This window comes from Phialemonium atrogriseum, assembly GCF_030411735.1.
Source record: "Phialemonium atrogriseum strain 8032-3 unplaced genomic scaffold QBC33scaffold_3, whole genome shotgun sequence".
Lineage (NCBI taxonomy): Eukaryota > Fungi > Ascomycota > Sordariomycetes > Cephalothecales > Cephalothecaceae > Phialemonium > Phialemonium atrogriseum.
In genome coordinates this window covers 582574-601000 of record NW_026848140.1, presented here as the reverse complement: position 1 = coordinate 601000, position 18427 = coordinate 582574, and the positions used below count along the sequence as shown (strand labels likewise).

The window sequence follows — 18427 nt, the reverse complement described above, 5'->3', positions numbered from 1 at the left end:
CCGGTGCTTGAGCGCCGCGGGGCGCCCGGGCGTCTCGAGGTACGTCGTCCTGTATAGCCGGCCCTCGGCCCCCTGCGTTATCAGCGTCGGCGGGGTCGACGCGGGGTAGGTGAGGACCTTTGGTGGGGGGAACTGCGGTTCTGCCGCCATGGTTTTTTTCATTTTGGCTGCTTCGCTTTCGTGAGATTTGGGGCAAAGAGATTTGCTGGGGGATGATTGGTATTTTGTTGGATGCGCTTCTCAGCAAAAAGTGAGTATTGAATATGCACTTTTATTGGTGCCAGGTAGGAGCCCGATTGGACGTTGTATATGCAGATAATGTGCTGCGCAGTATGATGCTTTGCGCAAGCTCCGCAAAAAGAGCGCTGTATTTGGCGGGACGTGCCAGCTGCCGTCCACTGAGATCGGGTTATGCTTCGTAACGACGGGACCGTCTGCAGACGGGATGCCTATCGGCCTATATCGAGCGGGAGATAATGCGTGCAGCAGTGCCCAACGGCACGATGGCCAGCAGCAGCCTCAGAAAGCATAAAAGCATCCCCTCCTGTCCCGTTCTCTCTCCTCAGCTTCCTCCATTTCTCCTCTCTTCCACCTCACCCAGGTTTTAGTGCCGAGGGCTGGTTGGCAATGCTAACAAGCACCAGAGTCTGAATAAAATCGCCACTTTACAGGATAACACAAGAAAACGCTCTTGTGGCTAAGCCTTGCCAACGGTAGCAACTGAGGGAGAGAGACGACTTTGCTGCTCAGATGCAGAGGAGGCAAAGACTTATTCCTTCCCTCGCAGACAAGATCAGCGACGAAGACCTCCAATACTTACTCTGATGAGATGGAAAGCTAGAATGAGGAATTTACAAGCCGCCGGAAGAGCATCCCTCCACACTTGACGGCATGTATAACATAGCCCTGCGAGTGGAGCAAACTGCCTCTACACGCGGAGGCATCCTCTCCTCTAAGTCCTTTTATATGCTTCTTGCCTTCCAGATTAGGCGAAAGCGAGACATGCAGCCAACTTTCACATGGCCAAGTGACCAATTAACGCCGTGGCGGTGGGAGGAAGGTGCTCCAGGGGTCTAACACCACAAACCACGGCGCTTGTACCCACCCACAACCTCTCTCATATCACCTTCGTCATCACTTTTGCCTCCCATAACACATGTCCTCACAACCATTTTGCTGGGGCGACTGAGGATATGAGTTCAGTGACGATTGCTTATCCTGAACCCTCATTGCTTTTCTCTCCAAATGTTATAGCAATCACACCGCCATGACCAACTCCTCCACCAGCCAGTGGATCCTGCTCCTGTCCCTCACCGCCCTTCTCCTCTCCCTCGCCGTCCTCTCGCAGATAGCCTCGCGCTACGCAACGGCATACCTCGCTGCCCCGCGCGAGATCTCGAGCTTCATCGACGCCGTCGACTCCTCCGTCGCCGAGAACGAGTCCTACGACCGCGACGTCGCAAAGGTGCCCCGCCTGGAGGACAAGCTCCGCCTCGGCCGCCTCCTCCGCGAGATCCAGAAGGGCGGCGACGACCTGAGGGAGGGGCTCAACGATCTGCTGGTGGGCGGCGGCGATGGCGCCGACGGCGACGACGGAAGCAGCGACGAGGGTGGCCGCCTGCGGACCGCGGCCAGGATACTCTGGGCGGGCAAGAGAGTCGAGCTGGAGGAGCGGCTGCGCCGGCTGGACCTGCTGAGGATGCGCTTCCTGGTCATCTATATGGGAATCGTCGCAGGCACGGCCACAGAGGCGGCAGCCAAGCAGCAGCAGCAGCAGCAGCAGCAGCAGCAGCAGCAGGCCACCCCGAAGGATCCGGAGAAGGCCGCCGCGGCCCGCCGCGAGCCCGGACACCTTTCGCAGTCCCTGACCGACGGCATCATCAGGGAGAAACCCCCGTTGCGACGGCTGACGACCCTGGCGATTGGGCACGGGGATTCCGTTGAGACACCGCACAGGGTGGGCTGGGCGGGCGTCGTTAAGGAGCTTCAGAGGAGTCCCTTGCTACACAAGCGGCATGCGAGCATCGAGACGGCCATGTCGCGAACCCCGTAAGAACGACGGACGGTATTTGGCGTCTATCCCTCGTCGCGGGAATATTTAAACCCGCGTACGACAATCACGAGGCACTGTATTTGGTTGGACGTGTTTCCATTGATCACTTTGGGAGTTTGACAGCTTCCTGACGATGGCGTCCTGACGAGCTTATGTCATATATGACTTCTACGACTGCGAGCTGATCCGGGAGTTTTTATGCTTGATGAGAAGATGAGGGACGAGTGATAAAGCATTCAAGATTTGGAGCATTTACCTAGCAGTCAGTATCTGGCGGAGTTCTGGTCACTTCACATTTCGATACCCCTAATTTCATGGCATTATTGCCTTTCGGTTCTGCATCACCCTGTTCATCACCCACAATATTCCCATTGCTGCGGATATTACATGTTTCCTAGGGTATCACACTGCACATTTCTGCCTTCTGTTAGACACCTCACCGCTCAGGACAGTTTCCTGGGGCCTTATCATGTGCTAGACGGACATGGGGTTTACACTGCATCAGCACCTTAGCATAAGAAAGAGTTCATGGCTTGATTCAATCTACAGAGCTTTTCCATGTGCAAATATTTTGAAGATATAGTCAGCCAGATGTAATTATTGAACGAACTAGAGAAGCCTGATCAAGCATTCTGATGGCTATCTGACTCAGTGCGCCGCCATTGCCGCATCCGGACCGAGTCCGTTCTTCTCGCCAACTATAGAACCATTAGCCATCTTGTTGTCCTCGAGTAGAGCGATGTGAAAGCAGGGGGGGATACATACCATCCAAGGCAACGAGGAATCGGCTCACGCAGTTGTAGCACGCAACCTGTTTCCACCACGAGGTTAGCACAGGGAGTTCTATCGCCGCGATGCTCTCGCCAGCCATATCCACCAGTTCATCCGGAGCGGAGTATGCCTCACCGTAGCCGTAATCTCCACCACCTCCTTCTCACTAAACAGCCCCTTGAGCCTCGCAAACGTCTCCTCCCGCACCTGCACATTCCGCGTCATCTCATCCGCATAAACCAGCACAGCCCACTGCCTCTCACTGAACCCCTCACTCGCCTCCCCATCCCCCAACTCCAACGGTCCCTCCCTCCCGACCACCCCCCCGGGCCCGTACACCAGGCCCTCGTCCACGCCCGCCGCGACCGCCAGCGGCGCGTGGTGGGCCCACTCGTACCACGCGCGGTTGACGGCCGCGACGCGCGACACGGCCAGCTCGCGCAGGTCGGCCGCCAGCGACGCGCGCGTCCGCACCGCGCCCAGGAACGAGTTCCACCCGTCCGCCACCGCGGGGCTGTGCAGGAGCGCCAGGTCCAGCGGCTGCAGGGGGCGCGGCGCGCGCCGGGCCCGGATCCGCGCCACGGTCGCGGCCTCCTCCGGCGAGGCTGTCGGGGGGGGGTCGGGGACGTAGGGGATGCGCATTTTTGTTTTGGTTTTTCCTAACTGGAGCTCTTTGGCTTCTTGGGGTGGGGTGGTGGTGGGGGTGATGTAATGAAATGGTGCGGGGAGAGTGAGATGTTCTTGAAATCTTGGGGTATCCGTAAACTGACACGGAGCTGAGGAGAGGAAAAGCGTATATAGTCGAGGATCGGGAGAAGAAGGAAAGGGAACCGTTCTCTGAATAGAAAGAAAAGAAGTGAGGGCGGGATGAATTTCGGTGTTGTCCGGGCAAGCACCCCGGTCCGATGGCGGATTGCCCCGGCGCCGCTCCAGTCGGGTGGATCTGGGAGGGGGAGGGGGCGGGAGTGGGCCTCGGTAAATGAAGAAACAGACGAAAACTTGGAGCCGGAGAAAGGCTGGACTTGCTCGGGATGATGTGACTTAGGAAAGACCTTTTTGTACTTGGTTTTCTCTGGATTGGTTTCCACTCACCCAGCAGAGCATTGATAGGAAGGCAGTTCTAGAAGCTACACGTATTGCGGCAGAAATGAGGCTACAGATCAGCCCGATTCCAGCGTAGAACCACAATCAGGATTTCTGAAGACAACCAACTGCCATTTCACAGAAGCCGCGCTGAAGAAGAGTCCACATGTTCCGATGAGCCACTGAAGCACGAGAGAAACAGCTGTAAATCAGGACTCCTCAACCCGCTCAAAGCTTCTCACTTGCTTCTACCTCTCAAGCTACTCTCAAACGCTTGGTCGTCTATATCAGCCCTCGGCCTGCCTCGTTGCTCTAGAGTCCAACAGCGCTCCCACTCTTCCTCCCCAACAACCATCTCCTTGGCCATAGGCCTTCTAAGGTTACCCCCTCCAGACTGGGATCGGTATCAATTAAGCTGTATTCTCCTTTTCCAAGCAGGACTGGCATCCTGTCATGTGGACTCCCGTATCATGAAAAAGTATACAAGTCAGATTGACAACAAGAGCATGCTCTTCCTGCAGTGTGCTTTCCAAGAAACGAGACAAAGGGTACAAAAATATATGAATAGATAGATAAATAGAAAATAGATAGAAAAGGATAAGGACAAACTCGCTCGAAATATTTTATAACCCCCAACACCTTGTATATTGCTGACTGCCCCAAACAAGATTAACGCCTGCCCTCGGGGTGATGGTTACGGTCCGTGTGAAACGCCTGACACGCCGCACCATAACAAATATATCGCTGACATTGCCTATTCTTTCACGATTCGGGGGACTGAGGAAAGTTGTTCCCGGTGAGACCGTCACGGTTGACAGTCGGCAGTTCGAAAGAGATAGCCATGGAAGCCGGAACGGAGCACAACCCACTGAACGCACGGTACCGAGGGTTCTGTCGCCGAGGATGCTCCTCTGTGACGAAGAGATGTGTTCCCAAAGTAGATGGTGCAATATGTGAGTGTGGTAATACCAAATTCCTCGCACAACATTCCATTGGTAGGCATCATCAACTGTTCGGTGCTTTTCCGTCGCCATTGGCTTCGGTCAACCCCACCAAGCCTGGTTGCTTATCCCGACCCTCCGCGCTATCCGGCGTCGTCTTCCTCGTCAGGCTTGCCGTCTCGGGCTCCTCGGGTATCGTCGCGAACTTCTTCAGCACCTGCTTCAGCGCCGGACGTCGTATGGGCTTAGCCAGGAACTCGTCCATTCCCGACTCTATGCACTCCTTGACGTTGCTCTCCTCGGAGAAGGCCGTGAGAGCGACGATGGGCGCCGAGTAGCCCATCTTGCGGATGAGGCGGGTCGACTGCAAGCCATCCAAGTTTGGCATTTGAATGTCCATGAAGATGACGTCGAAACGTTGGTTCTTCTCCATGTTCGCCTTCACCAGGTCATATGCTTCCTGGCCGTCCGTCGCAATAGTGACATCGTACACATCCTCGAGCTTGAGCATCTTGCTGACAACTTCGATGTTGGTCGAGTTATCATCGGCGACTAAGACGCGGAGCTTGCCGTCGCTCTTATTGGCTATTGCCCTGTTTATGGCAGCCATCTGATCTTCCTTGCTCAGTACCGGACTGGGGTTCGAAGCGAAGAACGGTTGACTTAAGCCGATGAGACGCGGTCGTTTATCCATGACGGGGGCAGACTTTTGATCAGCCGAAGCCTTGGCCAGTGAGTTGCCCTGACCATCACCATCCGCAGACCCTATGCTTGGAGGCCGGGAGGTCATGCTGCTCGACGCAGTGCTCGACGCGCTGAATGAAGGAAGGATGGTTAGCTACCTTACTCGCGTGCAGCGTGGCGGGGGAAAAGGGGGGGTGGGGTAGTTGTGGGGGAGACTCACCGGTCCCTCACGTATTTCAGAGGAATCTGCATTTTGAAGGTAGTGCCCACGCCAACGACGCTCTTGAGGGTGATCGATCCTCCCATCAATTTGGCCAGTTGCGAGCAGATACTCAGACCAAGACCAGTGCCGCCGAACTTCTTGCTCAGCCCCGGATCACCCTGTACAAACGGCTCGAAGATCTTGTCATGCATGTGCTCGGCGATACCGGGACCCGAGTCCTCGACCTCGAACTCGAACATGAAGGGCTTGGCACTGACTGGTGGAGGCGTCGGTGACCTCTCCCAAATGTGCACCTGCGGCGTGGCCTTCGGATCCAGGGGGTTGATCGAGAGCGCCGTACCTCCCTTGACAGGCGTCACTGATGTTGTTTGCGCCTTCGAGCTACCCGAGTGCGTGGATCCGGATCCCACCCTGTGACGAGAGCGGCCTCCTCTATTTGAACCGCTCTTGGAAAACGACGATGACCTGCTCTCATCACTCGGTTGCTCGATTTCCCCGAGGCATCGTATCCTGAGCTGGACCTTGCCTCCCGCCGGTGTAAACTTGAGACTGTTGCTCACCAAGTTGATGATAACTTGGAGAATCCGGTGCTGGTCGCCCCAGAGACACATGTCCTTTAGTCGACCTGCTCCTGGGGGTCCCAGTGCTGGCAGCCTCCTATCCATGCTAGTCCTGTCGGGCCCCGGATTCGAATCGGTATTCTCGGCACCGACGAAGCTGACGGTGAAGGTGATATCGTGCTCCCGCACCTGCTTGTCGAAGATGGACACCATCTGCGACCTAATATCGCCCAGTCGGAACTCCTTCTCCTCGAGACTGATCTGCTGGCCTATCTGGTTCTTCGAGAAGCTGAGGAGGTCCTCGAGGAGGTGGAGGAGGAGGTCACCTGCATCAGTCAGTTTAGTACTTCATCACCCATCCCCTCATCACCCACGCGTTTATGCAGCATACCTGATTTGTAGAGAGTCTTGAGAGACTGTTTTATCCGGACAATGTCATCCTCTTCCATGCAGACGGCGCACATGCCCATGATGCCGTTGAGCGGCGTCTTAAGCTCGTGCGAAATGTTGGCGATGAACAGCGTTTTGCTCTCGTTCGCCGCCTCTGCGGCCTTCTTGCTGATTTCCAACTCCTTAGTCCTCTCGGCAACCTTCTGGTCCAGTGACGTGTACTGCTTAAACAATTCCTCGGTCATCTCGTTGAACGTCTGGGTCAGCTCTGTCAGCTCATCGGTGATGAAATGCTTCCGATCGTCGACTCTCCCGGGTATCTTGAATACCCGGCGATGAGAGTCCCCGTCTTGCTCCATTCTCGCCCTCGCTTTCCGTTTCCTTATCCGCCGCTTGATCTTCCCAAAGAAGCCCTTTTCCGATGCGTGGGACACAGTGCCACCAGAGCTTGGGTCCTCATCGTCATAATCGTCCCCGTACTCGGTCTCGTATCCTGGAGGAGCGATTGACTTTTCCGTCGCCGCCTTTAGCTTCCGAATCGGCAAGACGCTCAGGTGGGCGCAAGGGATGATGAGAACCAAGATGAGCCCGGCGGTGCCAAACACGCAGCCAAGCAGGATCTTCCTCAGCTTTGAGATTGGCGCGTAGGCCTCCTTCTTGTCTTGCTCTACGATCACGGCCCAGCTAACGAGGGTTGTCTGTGGACGTGCCACGCCAACAGCTACCGACTTGCCTTGCTCGTTCTTGGTGGACAGCGTCGATGTGGCGTTGTTTACTTTGGAGTTGTTGGCGTAAAAGACTTTCAAAGCGGCCGGGTAGTCCTTGAGGGGGAAGTTGTCGTAGAAGTCGCCCGAGCCAAAGCTATGCGACGTATGCCGGTCCGGCTGGCCAGGGGCCGGGACGGGGGGAAGGACGAAGCGCACATCGGAATTCGCAAAGGGTTCCAGGGGAGGGGTATATGAGCCATTGCTCACAGATAAGGAGGAATTGAAGCGGTTGAAGGGGTTGATGGAGCTTATCATGAGCACCATGCCCGTGTTGCCCAGCCCCTCGCGGGACATCTGAATGCTGACCAACGACTCGGCAGACGCGACCAATGTCATATACCCGAGGATGAACTCGCGTATTTTGTTGGACCTGATGGGAATGGTGATGGATATCAAGGCGTATGACTCGTTGATCACCAGGGGACCCAGGAGGAGGCCGCCATTGTTGCTCAGCCGGACGTCGGGGAAGGCGTTCGCAGCGAAAGCAGGCGTGTCGGGCATGGAAGGATTCGCATATCCCAGGTCCTGGTACGTGATGTTGGGGTAGAGCATGGGCGGGTATCCGTACGAGGTATCGCTGAGGTTGGCCCTGACTCCATCCGGGGTCAGGTAGGGAAGCTGGATGTTCAGCGTCTGGTTCCCAATCCCGCTGCCCGTCACGTTGAGGAGGCCCCCAGGGTTGCCGGTCGTGTTTCGAGAGTAGAGCCTTGCCTGCAGTAGTCCTGAGAGGCCGCCTGATGTGAGGGCAGTCTGTAGATCCTTGTGAGCTTCCACGAATGGCTCCTCGCCGCCTGCTTCATAGAAAGTCGAGAGACCATTTTGGATTAGTAGCCGTGACGCAATGGACTGGCAGGTTGTCTGGACCAATTCTATCTCGGAGGAGATTCTCGCCGCCTTCAGCGACGCAGTCAAGGCGAGCCCGTCAGATTCGACGTCGACGACAAAGTTGTGCACAAATATCCACGTCGGGATCGAGACGATAGCCAAGGCTACTAGGACTGCGAATATCACGAGGGCCGCAAGCTGCTCGCGGATTGCAACCCTCATCTTCATCGGACGGTAAGCGGGGGTCCCAGCGACGGGGGACACGATATATGCATTATTCTGGGGAAGAGGACTCGGCGGGGCTTCTTTCGCATCTGTCTGGACGGTCTGGACGGTCGAAGAGGCCACTGTGGAGTGCTGCGTTCGCGTGCCGGGGCCGCGAAAGTTCCAGGCGGGTAGGATCCGACGGCTCAGCTCTCCAGTCGCCTCTTGAAAGGAGGCAGGCACCTCGTTTCAATTGTCACGTTCACGGCGGCGTCAACGCGGAGGTTAAAGCCTGGTCGACGCAGGAACGGACGCAGGAACGAGGTCGTGGTCAGCCTTGCGTGTAGACCGTGCAAAGTTCTTGCGCGCCGGGAAATTGCTTATTTTGAAGGCATGGATGCACGCAGGCTAGACTTGTCGGCGTTTGCGGAGGCTGAGGGTCGAAAAGGGCCAGTGACTTGTCGGTGGGACGAGAGACTGCCCTTGGGACGAGAGAGTGTCCCCTTGCGATGCGATCCGTTCGTTGGATTATCGCGACCCAGCTCAGGTGAAAAAGAGCTGGAGACTAAGGTCGATCGGACGGGATTTGACAAGAGATCGACGGTTGGGGCAACATCGAATTGGATCGAATTGGCAGCGAGCTTATTACTTTTGGCACTACCTAGTAATCCCACACCCAAAAGCATCGGCTGAAGGTCCAGCCGCCAGCGGGTCTGCTTGAATCCGTGAGATTGGCCCGGGCAACACACGAGGCCCAGACCCGGCGGGGCGCCCTTTTGCCAAGAAAGGTGGGATTTCGCCCCGCCGAACCAGGAGTGCGAATCTCGAACAATCCGATTCAACCAACAACCTAGGGTGGAACAGCATTAGTGCTACAATCCACCACATCTTGGATATGGGGATTCTGCGAAGCAATCGCCACTGAAGACCACCCAACAGACGACAAGGATTAGGCCATTACTGCATATTGAGAGGAGCATGATTAGTTTAAAGTGAAGGTCAGGGACATGTATGCGGAGCACCGCAAAATAGGTACAACTTTTGGACAAGTACCTATATGGATATAAGCCCACCTAAGGTCTCTTCCTATCATGCAATGGATCTCAGCAAGCTTTTTGGACACGAGCCACAGGACAAGGAGAGGAGAAAGATGAGTGGATGTCGAAGGTCAGCCTAGCGGCCCCACTCTCAAAACCCCCCCAATTTTAGCTGTGGGTGCGTGGTAGGTAGGTAGGTACCTACCCCTGGCACTTTTATGTAGGTGTAGGTAAGCAAGCATTGGGGATTGTGAGCCGTTAACGGATTCCTGCTATGCTATACATACTCCGTACAGATGCCTCCTAAAAAGGCGGAAGAAATGCAAGAGTTTAATCCGGAGCGTTTTATTGAGAGGAAAGGGCTTGTCCCCATGCGAATTGCGGAGGCTGCGGAGGCAGGGAGGAGTGTGGAGCTGATTCTGAAGCTTGGACTGCCAACGAAAACGAACGCGCGGTAAGGCAAGGATCAGCAGCGGCGTGAAACCAATTATCCGTACGTGCAATGCAGCGTCTCTGCAGCCAAAACTTCCTACTCAGCTCCATTGCGCCATCGAGGTGAACAAGATTTGAGAATCCGCCAGAATTCGCCTGATGGTCGCTGAGAGTCTCTGCCTAGTTGCGCTCTTTGTCCGCCTGCCGTGCCGCGAGCTAATGACAGTGATGCTGACGAACAAGTCATTTATGGAGCCAACCGGCCAGGCGGGACTTGTCTGGTTTATTGCTGGGATGGCCGGAGGTTATTTACCTAACCATCATATTACTTACCTAACCAGTCATGTTATTTACCTAACCGTCATGCAGCAATTCCACCTTGCCACTACAGCATCAAATTTTCAGCCTTGTGCTCAGTACGAGCAGATTCGGATAGCTTCATATTGATCATAAACACATGAGTTAATAAAACAAAAGAGAAAAGGGGGAAATAATGGATGATGACAAAAATGGCATTACAAATCGTAAAAAACCAGACCAGGTCTTCTTCCCCCAAGATCCCAGCAAACATAGCCGACCCCAGCCAATGCATTCCCCACCGCTTGCGCCGTTCCGAGTCCTCAGCACCGCCGGAGGCCCCCCTCAGTACCGGCTGAAAATCAACGGAACCAGCGCCGTCTGGCTCTCCATACTCCGATGATCCGCCTGCACGGAACTCACATGCGCCACGCTCCTCCCAAACAGCCCCTCCCGAAACCCAGACCCAAACCGGCTCCCGAAACCCCCTCCGCGCCCCGCAACCGCCGCCCCCCCGCAACCGACGCCCGTCCCAAGGTTCATCCCCGGCAGCCCCATCACGGCGGCCGATCCACCAACACCCCCGGCACCCGCCGCGGCCCTGCGCTTGCAGAACTCGCGCGACAGCTTCGCCAGCACCGTCTCCTTGGCCCGCCGCAGCGCCGACGACCGCGCCGCCGCCTCCTCCGCCTCCGCCAGCAGCTCCGCCTCGATCGACAGCTGCACCGCGCTGAGCCCGCTCTCCGCGCCGGTCCTCTCTTCTGCCGCCGCCGCCGCCCTGGCCGCTGCTAGTGACGACGACGACGACGAGGCCATGGACCCCTTGGATGGTGTCTTTGTCAGCGGCGCCTGCGGCTGAGGCTGGACGGTCCTGGCAGCGGAAGACGGGTCGTAGACGGTCGGCTGCAGGAGGACGGGAAGCGGGTCCGGGTTGAGGATCGGTGCCGAGATGTTTGCGTCCGGGTCCGGGTAGTGGCGGGGACTGGGGGCCCTGCGCGACGGCGGGGCGGGGATGGCGGCCTCGTCATCCGAGGAGAGCACCTCCGCGATGAAGGTGACGGGCATGTCAGGCAGCTCGGGCTCCTCCTCCTCCGAGTGGCGTCGCCGACGGTCGTGGTGGTGGTGGTGGCCGTGCCGAGAGCGCGACCTGTGACGGCTGCGATCGCGGTCGTGCGTCTCGTCGCTGCGAGAGTGCTTGTGCCGGCTCCCGCTGCGGTGGCGCCGCCCGCCGCGCCGCTCGTCCGCCGTCTCCGTCGCGGCGGCGTCGGATTCGGCCCCGTCCTTGCGGTGGTGCTTCCGAGACTTCTTCTTGCGGACGCGGCGCTTCTTCAGTTTCGCGCTGAAGCCGACGACCGCCTTCTTTTTGGCAACAGCCTCGGCGTCCTCCGCGGGACCGCCGTCGTCGGCAGTCCCAGCCACGGGAAGCGTCGGGTCGTCCTGCTGCTGCGCCGCGTCGGTGACGCCGCGTGCCCACTCCTGGACACCCGCCTCGAAGGCGTCGACGTCGTTTACACCACCGAACACCATGCCCTCGAGGTCGACGTCAAACAGCTCCTTGCTAGCCGCAGCAGCTGCAGCAGACGAGACCGGCAGCCGTTCATCCTCGTGCGTGCTCGCCACGCCGGAGCCAGAGCCTGAACCAGAGCCCGAGCCAGACCGAGAGCGCGACAGGGTGGGCACAGCCCGGAAACCCGCGCTGCTGCCGCCGACCGAGCGGCGGGACCAGACGTCGCCGGTCCCGGCAGCCGTCAGGGGTTCCAGGGCGTCGTCCCAGCTCCCGCCGTCGGACAGCACGACGTTCTCGAGATCAAACTCGCGCACCGATGCCGCGTGGGCGGCGACGAGGCCGCGCAGCTGCGGCGCGTTCATCTCGGCGTTGCGCACCTGCATGTACCGCAGGCGCGGCATGTGCAAGGGCCGGCGCGACGGCCGCGCCGGCAGCGGCGACATGGGCGACGTCACCTCGGCGAACAGCTTCCTGCAGGCGCGCGGGGGCGAGAACAGCGGGTCGGCCGAGAGGGCGAGCGGGCACGGGCCCCGGCGGCCCAGCCAGGTGAAGCCGAACTTGTCCAGCCCCGGCGCGAAGAGGCGGATGTAGTCATCGATGATTTTGAGGTGGTCCAGTCCCGGAGACGGGCCGTGGAAGTCCCAGGCCTCGACCGAGATGTACAGCTTCCGGATCAGGCGCCACCGGCGGGTGCTGGCCGGTGATGGGCCGAAGCCCGGCGACGGCCGTAGGTAGTTGAACGCGGACGGGTGGACGGCGGAGAGGGTGAGCTTGGTTAGCTTGACGAGGGGTGTCCGCTCGACCGCGATGCGCAGGCTGATGAGCGCATAGTCCACGACGTCGCGCCGGTAGCGCTCCTTGGGTTGCTGCCCAGGGGTCTTGATGGTGAGGTGCCTCATGTTGGGGATGTGTTTCATCGCATTGATGAAGCTGGGCACATTTGTGGCCGCGTGGAAGAGCGGCGGGTACTGCTGCATCAGGATATCGCCCAACTCCGTGTTGCCGTACTTGGGCCGGGCTAGGACGGATGCCATGGATGTGTGAGGAGTGTACAGGTAGGAGATCTCACGTCCGGTCGAGGGGTGGATCAGCGGGGGGAGGAAGGTGGCATCAGAGTGGGCGAAGTGGAAGGTTAGGTGTTCGATGTGATGTCCGATCCTGGTCAAGGCCTGGATCCTACTAGGTTTTGTGAATGTGTTTGCCGTGAAAGTCAGGTTGGTTCGTAGGAAGAGGCGCTTCGTAACAAGGTTGCAGCATGCTGAATTTGCGACCCTGAGGGAGCAGATATCCTCCTTGGGTAGGAGCTCAAACAGTCTGTCGGCGATTGATTTGTTCTGCCACAGGCAGTAGAATGCTTGTGGTGCGGTCGCCATAGCTGTCGCATGTCGCTGAGAGTCGGCCAAGATGATCGCTGTCTTTGTTCAAGGGTCTGGTCTGCGAACCGATGCTTCTCAGACTCTTCACAGCAGGGGAGGAGACAGCTGGATTATAACTGTAGATTGGGATAACAATGGGCCAATAGGGCAAAAGCAGGCCAACAACGAGGCGACTTCGGAGAAATGGAGGTGCGGATTGGAGAGACAGAGAGAGGGTGAGGGGTGAGGTGGTTAATCGGCCTTGATGAGTGGGTAGACCATGAGCTTAAGATTTATTATCGAGACAACGATACCGAGTCAAATTCGAGTGGGATCACAAGATACAGGCCATTGACGCCGAGCGAGGAGGGACGAGGGAAGAATTGGATTGATTTCTGATCCAAAGATGGCCGACGGCAGTTATACCCAGCCGACTCGCATCCACGACCTCCTCCCCCTTCTCTGCCCATCCATTCTGATTTAGCGCATCACGTCGCTCAACAACGGCCAAAATCGAGATTGACTGGCGATGAGTGACTCATTCATGGCAGCCGATGCAGCAGCAGCATGCAGGAGGGAGCGGTGGGTTAAGTAGGGTCTTCGCGGTCGCGAAGGGGGACTCGAACCGCGCCAGGCCGATTGAGTGGCCCGCAATGCAGGTCTCCCGCATGGCCCCAATGCAGCCGTCTGCAACCGTCTCATGGCCAGGTGTTCGCAGCCAGTCAAGATTTCAGGAGGCCTGTTAGCTGCGGAGGGATGAGCTGCAAGCTGCAGGACAAGCGCTGTCGATAAAGAGTGGGGTGCGACGCGGTAGAAGGTGGCAGGGACTTGGTGCCCAAACAGCCAATGGCAGGCCACTGGTGTGTCGAAAATGATGTGGCTGGGGGGTTGTATCGCGTCTGTTTCGTGTTGTCGTGGCGCAACGCGCGCCAGACGTTCTGCGACTTGACGCGGTCGATTCCCCCGCCCTGCGACGCCAGCTGGCAGTATAAAAGGGTCTTGCAGGCGCCCTTAGGCGGAAATTCTGTCTGGCTTCTAGGTCAGGGGAAAATGGGAAAACCTGGGGAAATGAGAGGGCAGGTCTCTCCTGCGAGGCGACGGGATAGAAGCTGCCCACGTTGTCGCGAGAGTGAGTTGTTTGTCATGCGAATGTGGGTGTGTCAGTCAGGTCGGGACGAGGACGAGTGTCCCTGGCTCAGGCGTGCGTGATTCGCAACTGACGAGCAAGTCATGATCGACCGCCCTCACATCATTCCTCGTGGGAAATCTCCGTAGGGAGCCGCGAAATGCACGCGCGGATTCCCCCCCCGCAACCCATGCGCGCGGAGGGGGAAGTCTCCTCCCGCAACCAGACTCCGCACTTGGATGCAACCTCAGCATGCAGCATGCTCATAGGAGAGAGGGTTTATTTCGAAACACCTCCTATCCATGTGCTTGGCTCTAGCCACTGAGCGAATGACAAGGGCTATTTCCGATCCTGGCCAACCTACGTTGTACACCGTCAACGGCTTGTGACTAATCACCAATCCCTCTACTTCAAAGAACTTCACTGTCTCTTAAGCTTATACCTCTAGAACTCCTGTTGATCCTCCGAAGCAGACCGTGGGTCTGATATGATATGCTGCTATTCGGCAGGACGACCGCGGCGATTAAACAGTGATGGCCTGCTCTATGGCTGGACTGAGTAGTCTCGGTTTTGACCCTACAGCAGCGAGGAAGGTGGCCTGCTTCCTTGTCTGAGAACCGGGTATTGTTGATTGGCCGCGATCTATTTTCATGAAGGCCTTTCATGAATGTCATAAACTCCGGATCAACTTGACCCACCGTCAAAGCTTGCTAGTAGCAAGGAAAGCTTATCCTGCACCTTGAGCTCATCTCTCTCCTTGCCTTGCCTGCTACTGTCAGTCTGTTTGCTATCCATAGTGATGCCGAGTCGGGCTGAACTGCGAGTCGGGTGGTATGCATGTGACACCAAGCTGGGTGGCTAGGGCTATCACCAGAAGAGGCCCGGCCAAGGATATAGTAGGGTCAATCATCTAAGGAGCTGCCGCCGCTTGCCCTGATTTTCTCGCTTGCCTAACACTCGATCCTTATTTCACACACCAGATATCTTCGCAAGTACTCTGTTATGGGCGCCCCATTACATGCTCTCATATACCTCTGATGATGGCTTGGCTCCTATTTTTCTGCTGTTTGCTTATGGGCTCTCCGTGCTTTTGCGGCTGCCGCCCCATCTCATGCGCGGAATTCCGAGCCTTTCTCTACTCCAGGGAACCCTGAGCTACCACTCTGCAAGTTCCATGCTGCTCCGTGGTCCGAGGTACCGTTATAGTTTCGGGGCTGCAGACTTTCTCCAAACCTTCCTGGTCTCCTCGCTCCAGAGCCCTCATCTTCAAACTCCAAACCACCACCCACAATCCTAGTTCCGTGCCAGTCGACTCCCCATTCCGTCTTCGATCCATAGCCATGGCCACGGCAATCTCAGCGCCAACGATGAGTTCGGAACCAGAGTGCTTGATCTGCACAAGGCGTAGGCATCTCTGCCGACTGCCATGTGGCCACCACCAATGTTAGGACTGTCTGCGCAGGGGCATGAGGCTGGCGGTCGCCCTCAAGCCCTTCTCCCCGTTGCGGTGCTGCTACACCATCGACCTCGAGATCCCAAAGGAGGTCGTCCGGTCCCGCAAACTCAGCGTCTACGCCAAGTTGCTCGTCGAGTACGAGACCCCGCTCCAGCCGTACTGCTACGTGCCGACACGTCGCACCTTCATGCCCATGGGCAATCGGTCGCCCGGGCTCGCGACTTACCCCGAGTGCCAGGCGAGGACCTGCAGGGCGTGCAATATCGCAGCGCACACAGGACCGTGCGCGTGCCGGCCCGCCGCCCGCCGCGAGCTCGAGGCCGAGGGGCAGCTTCTGAAGTTCGCCAAGTCCAAGGACTGGCGACGATGTCCCAGGTGCTGCGAAGTAGTGAAGCATATAATGTGAGAAAAGCAGCACAAATTGCGTCAAGGGAGACTCTGTATTAGATGCAAGTGTGGCCTCGCACCATATGCCGGTCACCACTGCGAGAGATCGTGGGCTGGACTGCATGGTTGATAGAGCAGTATCGGCATCGGAGAAGTGGGTTATCTGAGTAGCATGCAGGGGGATGGACGAAGTCAGCCTGGAAAATCCCATGGCAATTACAACGAGCATGTTACTTATGTTTGAACGGATAACGGCAGCTCTCTATTCCAGGGTAGAAGAAAGTTGAAAATCAAAGCTAGATTGAGCCATAAACGCCGTGGGAATAACCAGCAAAGCAACCCATGGGTCCGAGTCTGTTCCCGCAAGATAAACATCCTTCCCTTCAGTACAACAATTACTCCCGCCCCAAAGCCCCCTTCCCCAAACCGCATGCCCTCGAATGAACCAACACCTCCCTACCGATCTCCACCTAGCAATCATAAGTGACAAACAGCCCCGCCCCCTCGACCTCAGTGAACGCAACGCTCCCCTCCGCCCCCGCAATCTGCAGCCGGAAAGACAACTCGGGCCTACACGAGAAGCTATTGACCGTCCTCACGATAGCCTCCCCAGGCAGGCTCGCCAGCGCCACGGTGCCCACGACGGCGCCGGCGGCGGGCCCGTCGAGCGCCACGACGTCGACCTGGGAGCTGCCGGTCGTCGCGACCGGGTACCCGGCGGGGAACGCGAGGACGAGGCTGCACGGGCCGCGGGCCCCGGCCGGGATCGAGAAGGACACGGTCGCCGGCTGCGACGACGGCGGCGTCGCCGTCCGGGAGACGGAGATGGGCAGCGGGAGGCCGGCGACCGGGTAGGTTGTCTGGCAGGCGCGCTTGGCGAGTGGGGTGGCTGTGGCGGAGAGGGCGGCCGTCAGGGCGGCGAGGATGGTGATGGGGAGCTGCATCTTGGGTTGGTGGTGGTGTTGGTGGTGGGTTGGTGTGTATTCTTCTTTTTTAAGGAGGTTTGGAGTGATGATGCTGGAAGCAGAGGTACCTCTGAAGAAGTAGGAGTGCAAGAAGCCGGTCTAAAGGAGCTCGTGTGGTTTTCAGAGAGAGAAGCCGCTGATGCTGATGAGAAGAGGCAGACCATCATAAACGGAGACCATCAGGTGCTTTTTATACACAACCATCACGGAGAGATTGTCGATCACGGTGCAACCTCGTATTGTCGAGGCTCAGCATCCACACCAGCAGGCCATCAAGAAGATGGTGGAAAGGCTGACTGTGTCACGACAATGCAATATCCAGGCCAAAGGAACAACCTCAGCCAAATTTAGCCACAGTAAGCAGGCCAGCCCTAAGGGGCTATATTCGGCCGATGAGTTGATTCTCTCGTGGAGGAACGGCAACGGAATGTGTTAGTTGAGGCACATGGCTAAACTGTTGGTGAGAAAACAAGACACGCATGCGACCACGAGGCCAGGTTCAGCTCATCAGCCCAGCACGAGCTACCTTTCTTACCAAAATACAGCGTGGTACCTACATGCTCAACATGTCTGCATTGAAGAAGGCATGGCTATGGAATCCAATGCCCGCATTCTTGCGCAGCTCAAGTCCATGATGGAGGAGCAGCGAAATATCCCACCCCGCCCGACAATGCTGCAGGCGTAGCCAACGTGGATGACGGGCCTACATTGCACCAACGGCTTCCGGAAAAGGCGTTTGGAGCCCGTTCAGGACCGTACACGACTTCCACAGAGAGCTGCGCGGCGGACTCGAAGTCGGAGACGGTAAGTAAGCTCTCCCTAGCCTACGAGTACTTGTCTCTTTCCACAACCAGCCGTGGCCCAGGCCCAAGCAGTCTGAATATCATGGCGCGGGGTGACGAAGGTAACCGCCATTGTCGAGTCAATCCGCGCAACAGACGAAGTGGACAAGCTCCTGACGCCCTCTGCCGTATGAGCTGGAGATAGAGAATATCCGACCCTGGTATTTCGGAGAGGTCTAGAAAAGGCACAAGTAGAATTGAGATTTGTTTTGCGCCAAATCTAGCTAGAATCTAATCCCGGGAACAGTTAAGCAGGCTGCGTCTAAAATAAGCACTTCCCGTGCCGCCCACCCAGCGGCCACACCAACATGGCCAGAGTTTCTGTTGGTGAGGCGCAGTTGTGGGGGGAGGATGGTTGTGTGAGGCTTGGCAAAGCATGTGGGATTCCTACTCTACACCACACCACATGAGCTGAACCATTCTCACCCCGTCATGTCAGACAACACCACCCACACCCTTGGCCCTGCTCGCCCGAGTCCCGGCCTTGGGGCCTAACACTAACTAGCCTGCGCCCCAGTTCAG

At 57.5% G+C, this 18427-nt stretch overlaps 7 protein-coding genes across 7 annotated transcripts; 2 read left to right on the top strand and 5 right to left on the bottom strand.

Annotated features, from left to right (window-relative positions):
- Window positions 1-1267: 1267 nt before the first annotated feature.
- QBC33DRAFT_555451 (uncharacterized protein) lies at window positions 1268-2053 on the top strand (the record flags this gene model as incomplete). Its single annotated transcript, XM_060429642.1, has 1 exon — window positions 1268-2053. One exon carries the CDS (start codon window positions 1268-1270, stop codon window positions 2051-2053), a length of 786 nt encoding a protein of 261 aa, XP_060287167.1.
- Window positions 2054-2377: 324 nt separating this feature from the next.
- QBC33DRAFT_597538 (carboxymuconolactone decarboxylase) lies at window positions 2378-3466 on the bottom strand (the record flags this gene model as incomplete). Its single annotated transcript, XM_060431932.1, has 3 exons — window positions 2378-2751; window positions 2819-2864; window positions 2960-3466. 3 exons carry the CDS (start codon window positions 3464-3466, stop codon window positions 2702-2704), a joined length of 603 nt encoding a protein of 200 aa, XP_060287166.1. The 3' UTR covers window positions 2378-2701.
- A 1422-nt stretch (window positions 3467-4888) lies between these two features.
- Window positions 4889-8703, bottom strand: QBC33DRAFT_223381 (uncharacterized protein). The gene is made up of 3 exons (XM_060422792.1): window positions 6707-8703; window positions 5753-6641; window positions 4889-5663 (listed from the first exon to the last, which is right to left on the bottom strand). The coding sequence occupies exons 1-3, from the start codon at window positions 8523-8525 to the stop codon at window positions 4913-4915; spliced, it is 3459 nt and encodes a 1152-aa protein (XP_060287165.1). The 5' UTR covers window positions 8526-8703; the 3' UTR covers window positions 4889-4912.
- A 429-nt stretch (window positions 8704-9132) lies between these two features.
- Window positions 9133-9579, bottom strand: QBC33DRAFT_526281 (uncharacterized protein). Its single transcript, XM_060426887.1, has one exon. The coding sequence runs from the start codon at window positions 9387-9389 to the stop codon at window positions 9159-9161; it is 231 nt and encodes a 76-aa protein (XP_060287164.1). The 5' UTR covers window positions 9390-9579; the 3' UTR covers window positions 9133-9158.
- Window positions 9580-10071: 492 nt separating this feature from the next.
- Window positions 10072-13147, bottom strand: QBC33DRAFT_511754 (uncharacterized protein; the record flags this gene model as incomplete). Its single annotated transcript, XM_060425864.1, has 3 exons — window positions 10072-10259; window positions 10300-10303; window positions 10691-13147. The coding sequence occupies 3 exons, from the start codon at window positions 13145-13147 to the stop codon at window positions 10072-10074; spliced, it is 2649 nt and encodes an 882-aa protein (XP_060287163.1).
- Window positions 13148-15721: 2574 nt separating this feature from the next.
- On the top strand, window positions 15722-16117 carry QBC33DRAFT_555447 (uncharacterized protein; the record flags this gene model as incomplete). The annotated part of the gene is made up of 1 exon (XM_060429641.1): window positions 15722-16117. One exon carries the CDS (start codon window positions 15722-15724, stop codon window positions 16115-16117), a length of 396 nt encoding a protein of 131 aa, XP_060287162.1.
- A 451-nt stretch (window positions 16118-16568) lies between these two features.
- On the bottom strand, window positions 16569-17042 carry QBC33DRAFT_511752 (uncharacterized protein; the record flags this gene model as incomplete). The annotated part of the gene is made up of 1 exon (XM_060425863.1): window positions 16569-17042. One exon carries the CDS (start codon window positions 17040-17042, stop codon window positions 16569-16571), a length of 474 nt encoding a protein of 157 aa, XP_060287161.1.
- Between the last annotated feature and the right edge of the window lie 1385 nt (window positions 17043-18427).

Excerpts from the sequence above, each read along its gene's own strand:
- QBC33DRAFT_223381 (XM_060422792.1), bottom strand. The coding sequence starts at position 8,525 with ATGAAGATGAGGGTTGCAATCCGCGAGCAGCTTGCGGCCCTCGTGATA. Across the intron at positions 6,642-6,706 it reads CAAGACTCTCTACAAATCAG|GTGACCTCCTCCTCCACCTC; the intron begins GTATGCTGCATA and ends TGACTGATGCAG. Across the intron at positions 5,664-5,752 it reads CTGAAATACGTGAGGGACCG|CGCGTCGAGCACTGCGTCGA; the intron begins GTGAGTCTCCCC and ends TCCTTCATTCAG.
- QBC33DRAFT_526281 (XM_060426887.1), bottom strand. The coding sequence starts at position 9,389 with ATGTGGTGGATTGTAGCACTAATGCTGTTCCACCCTAGGTTGTTGGTT.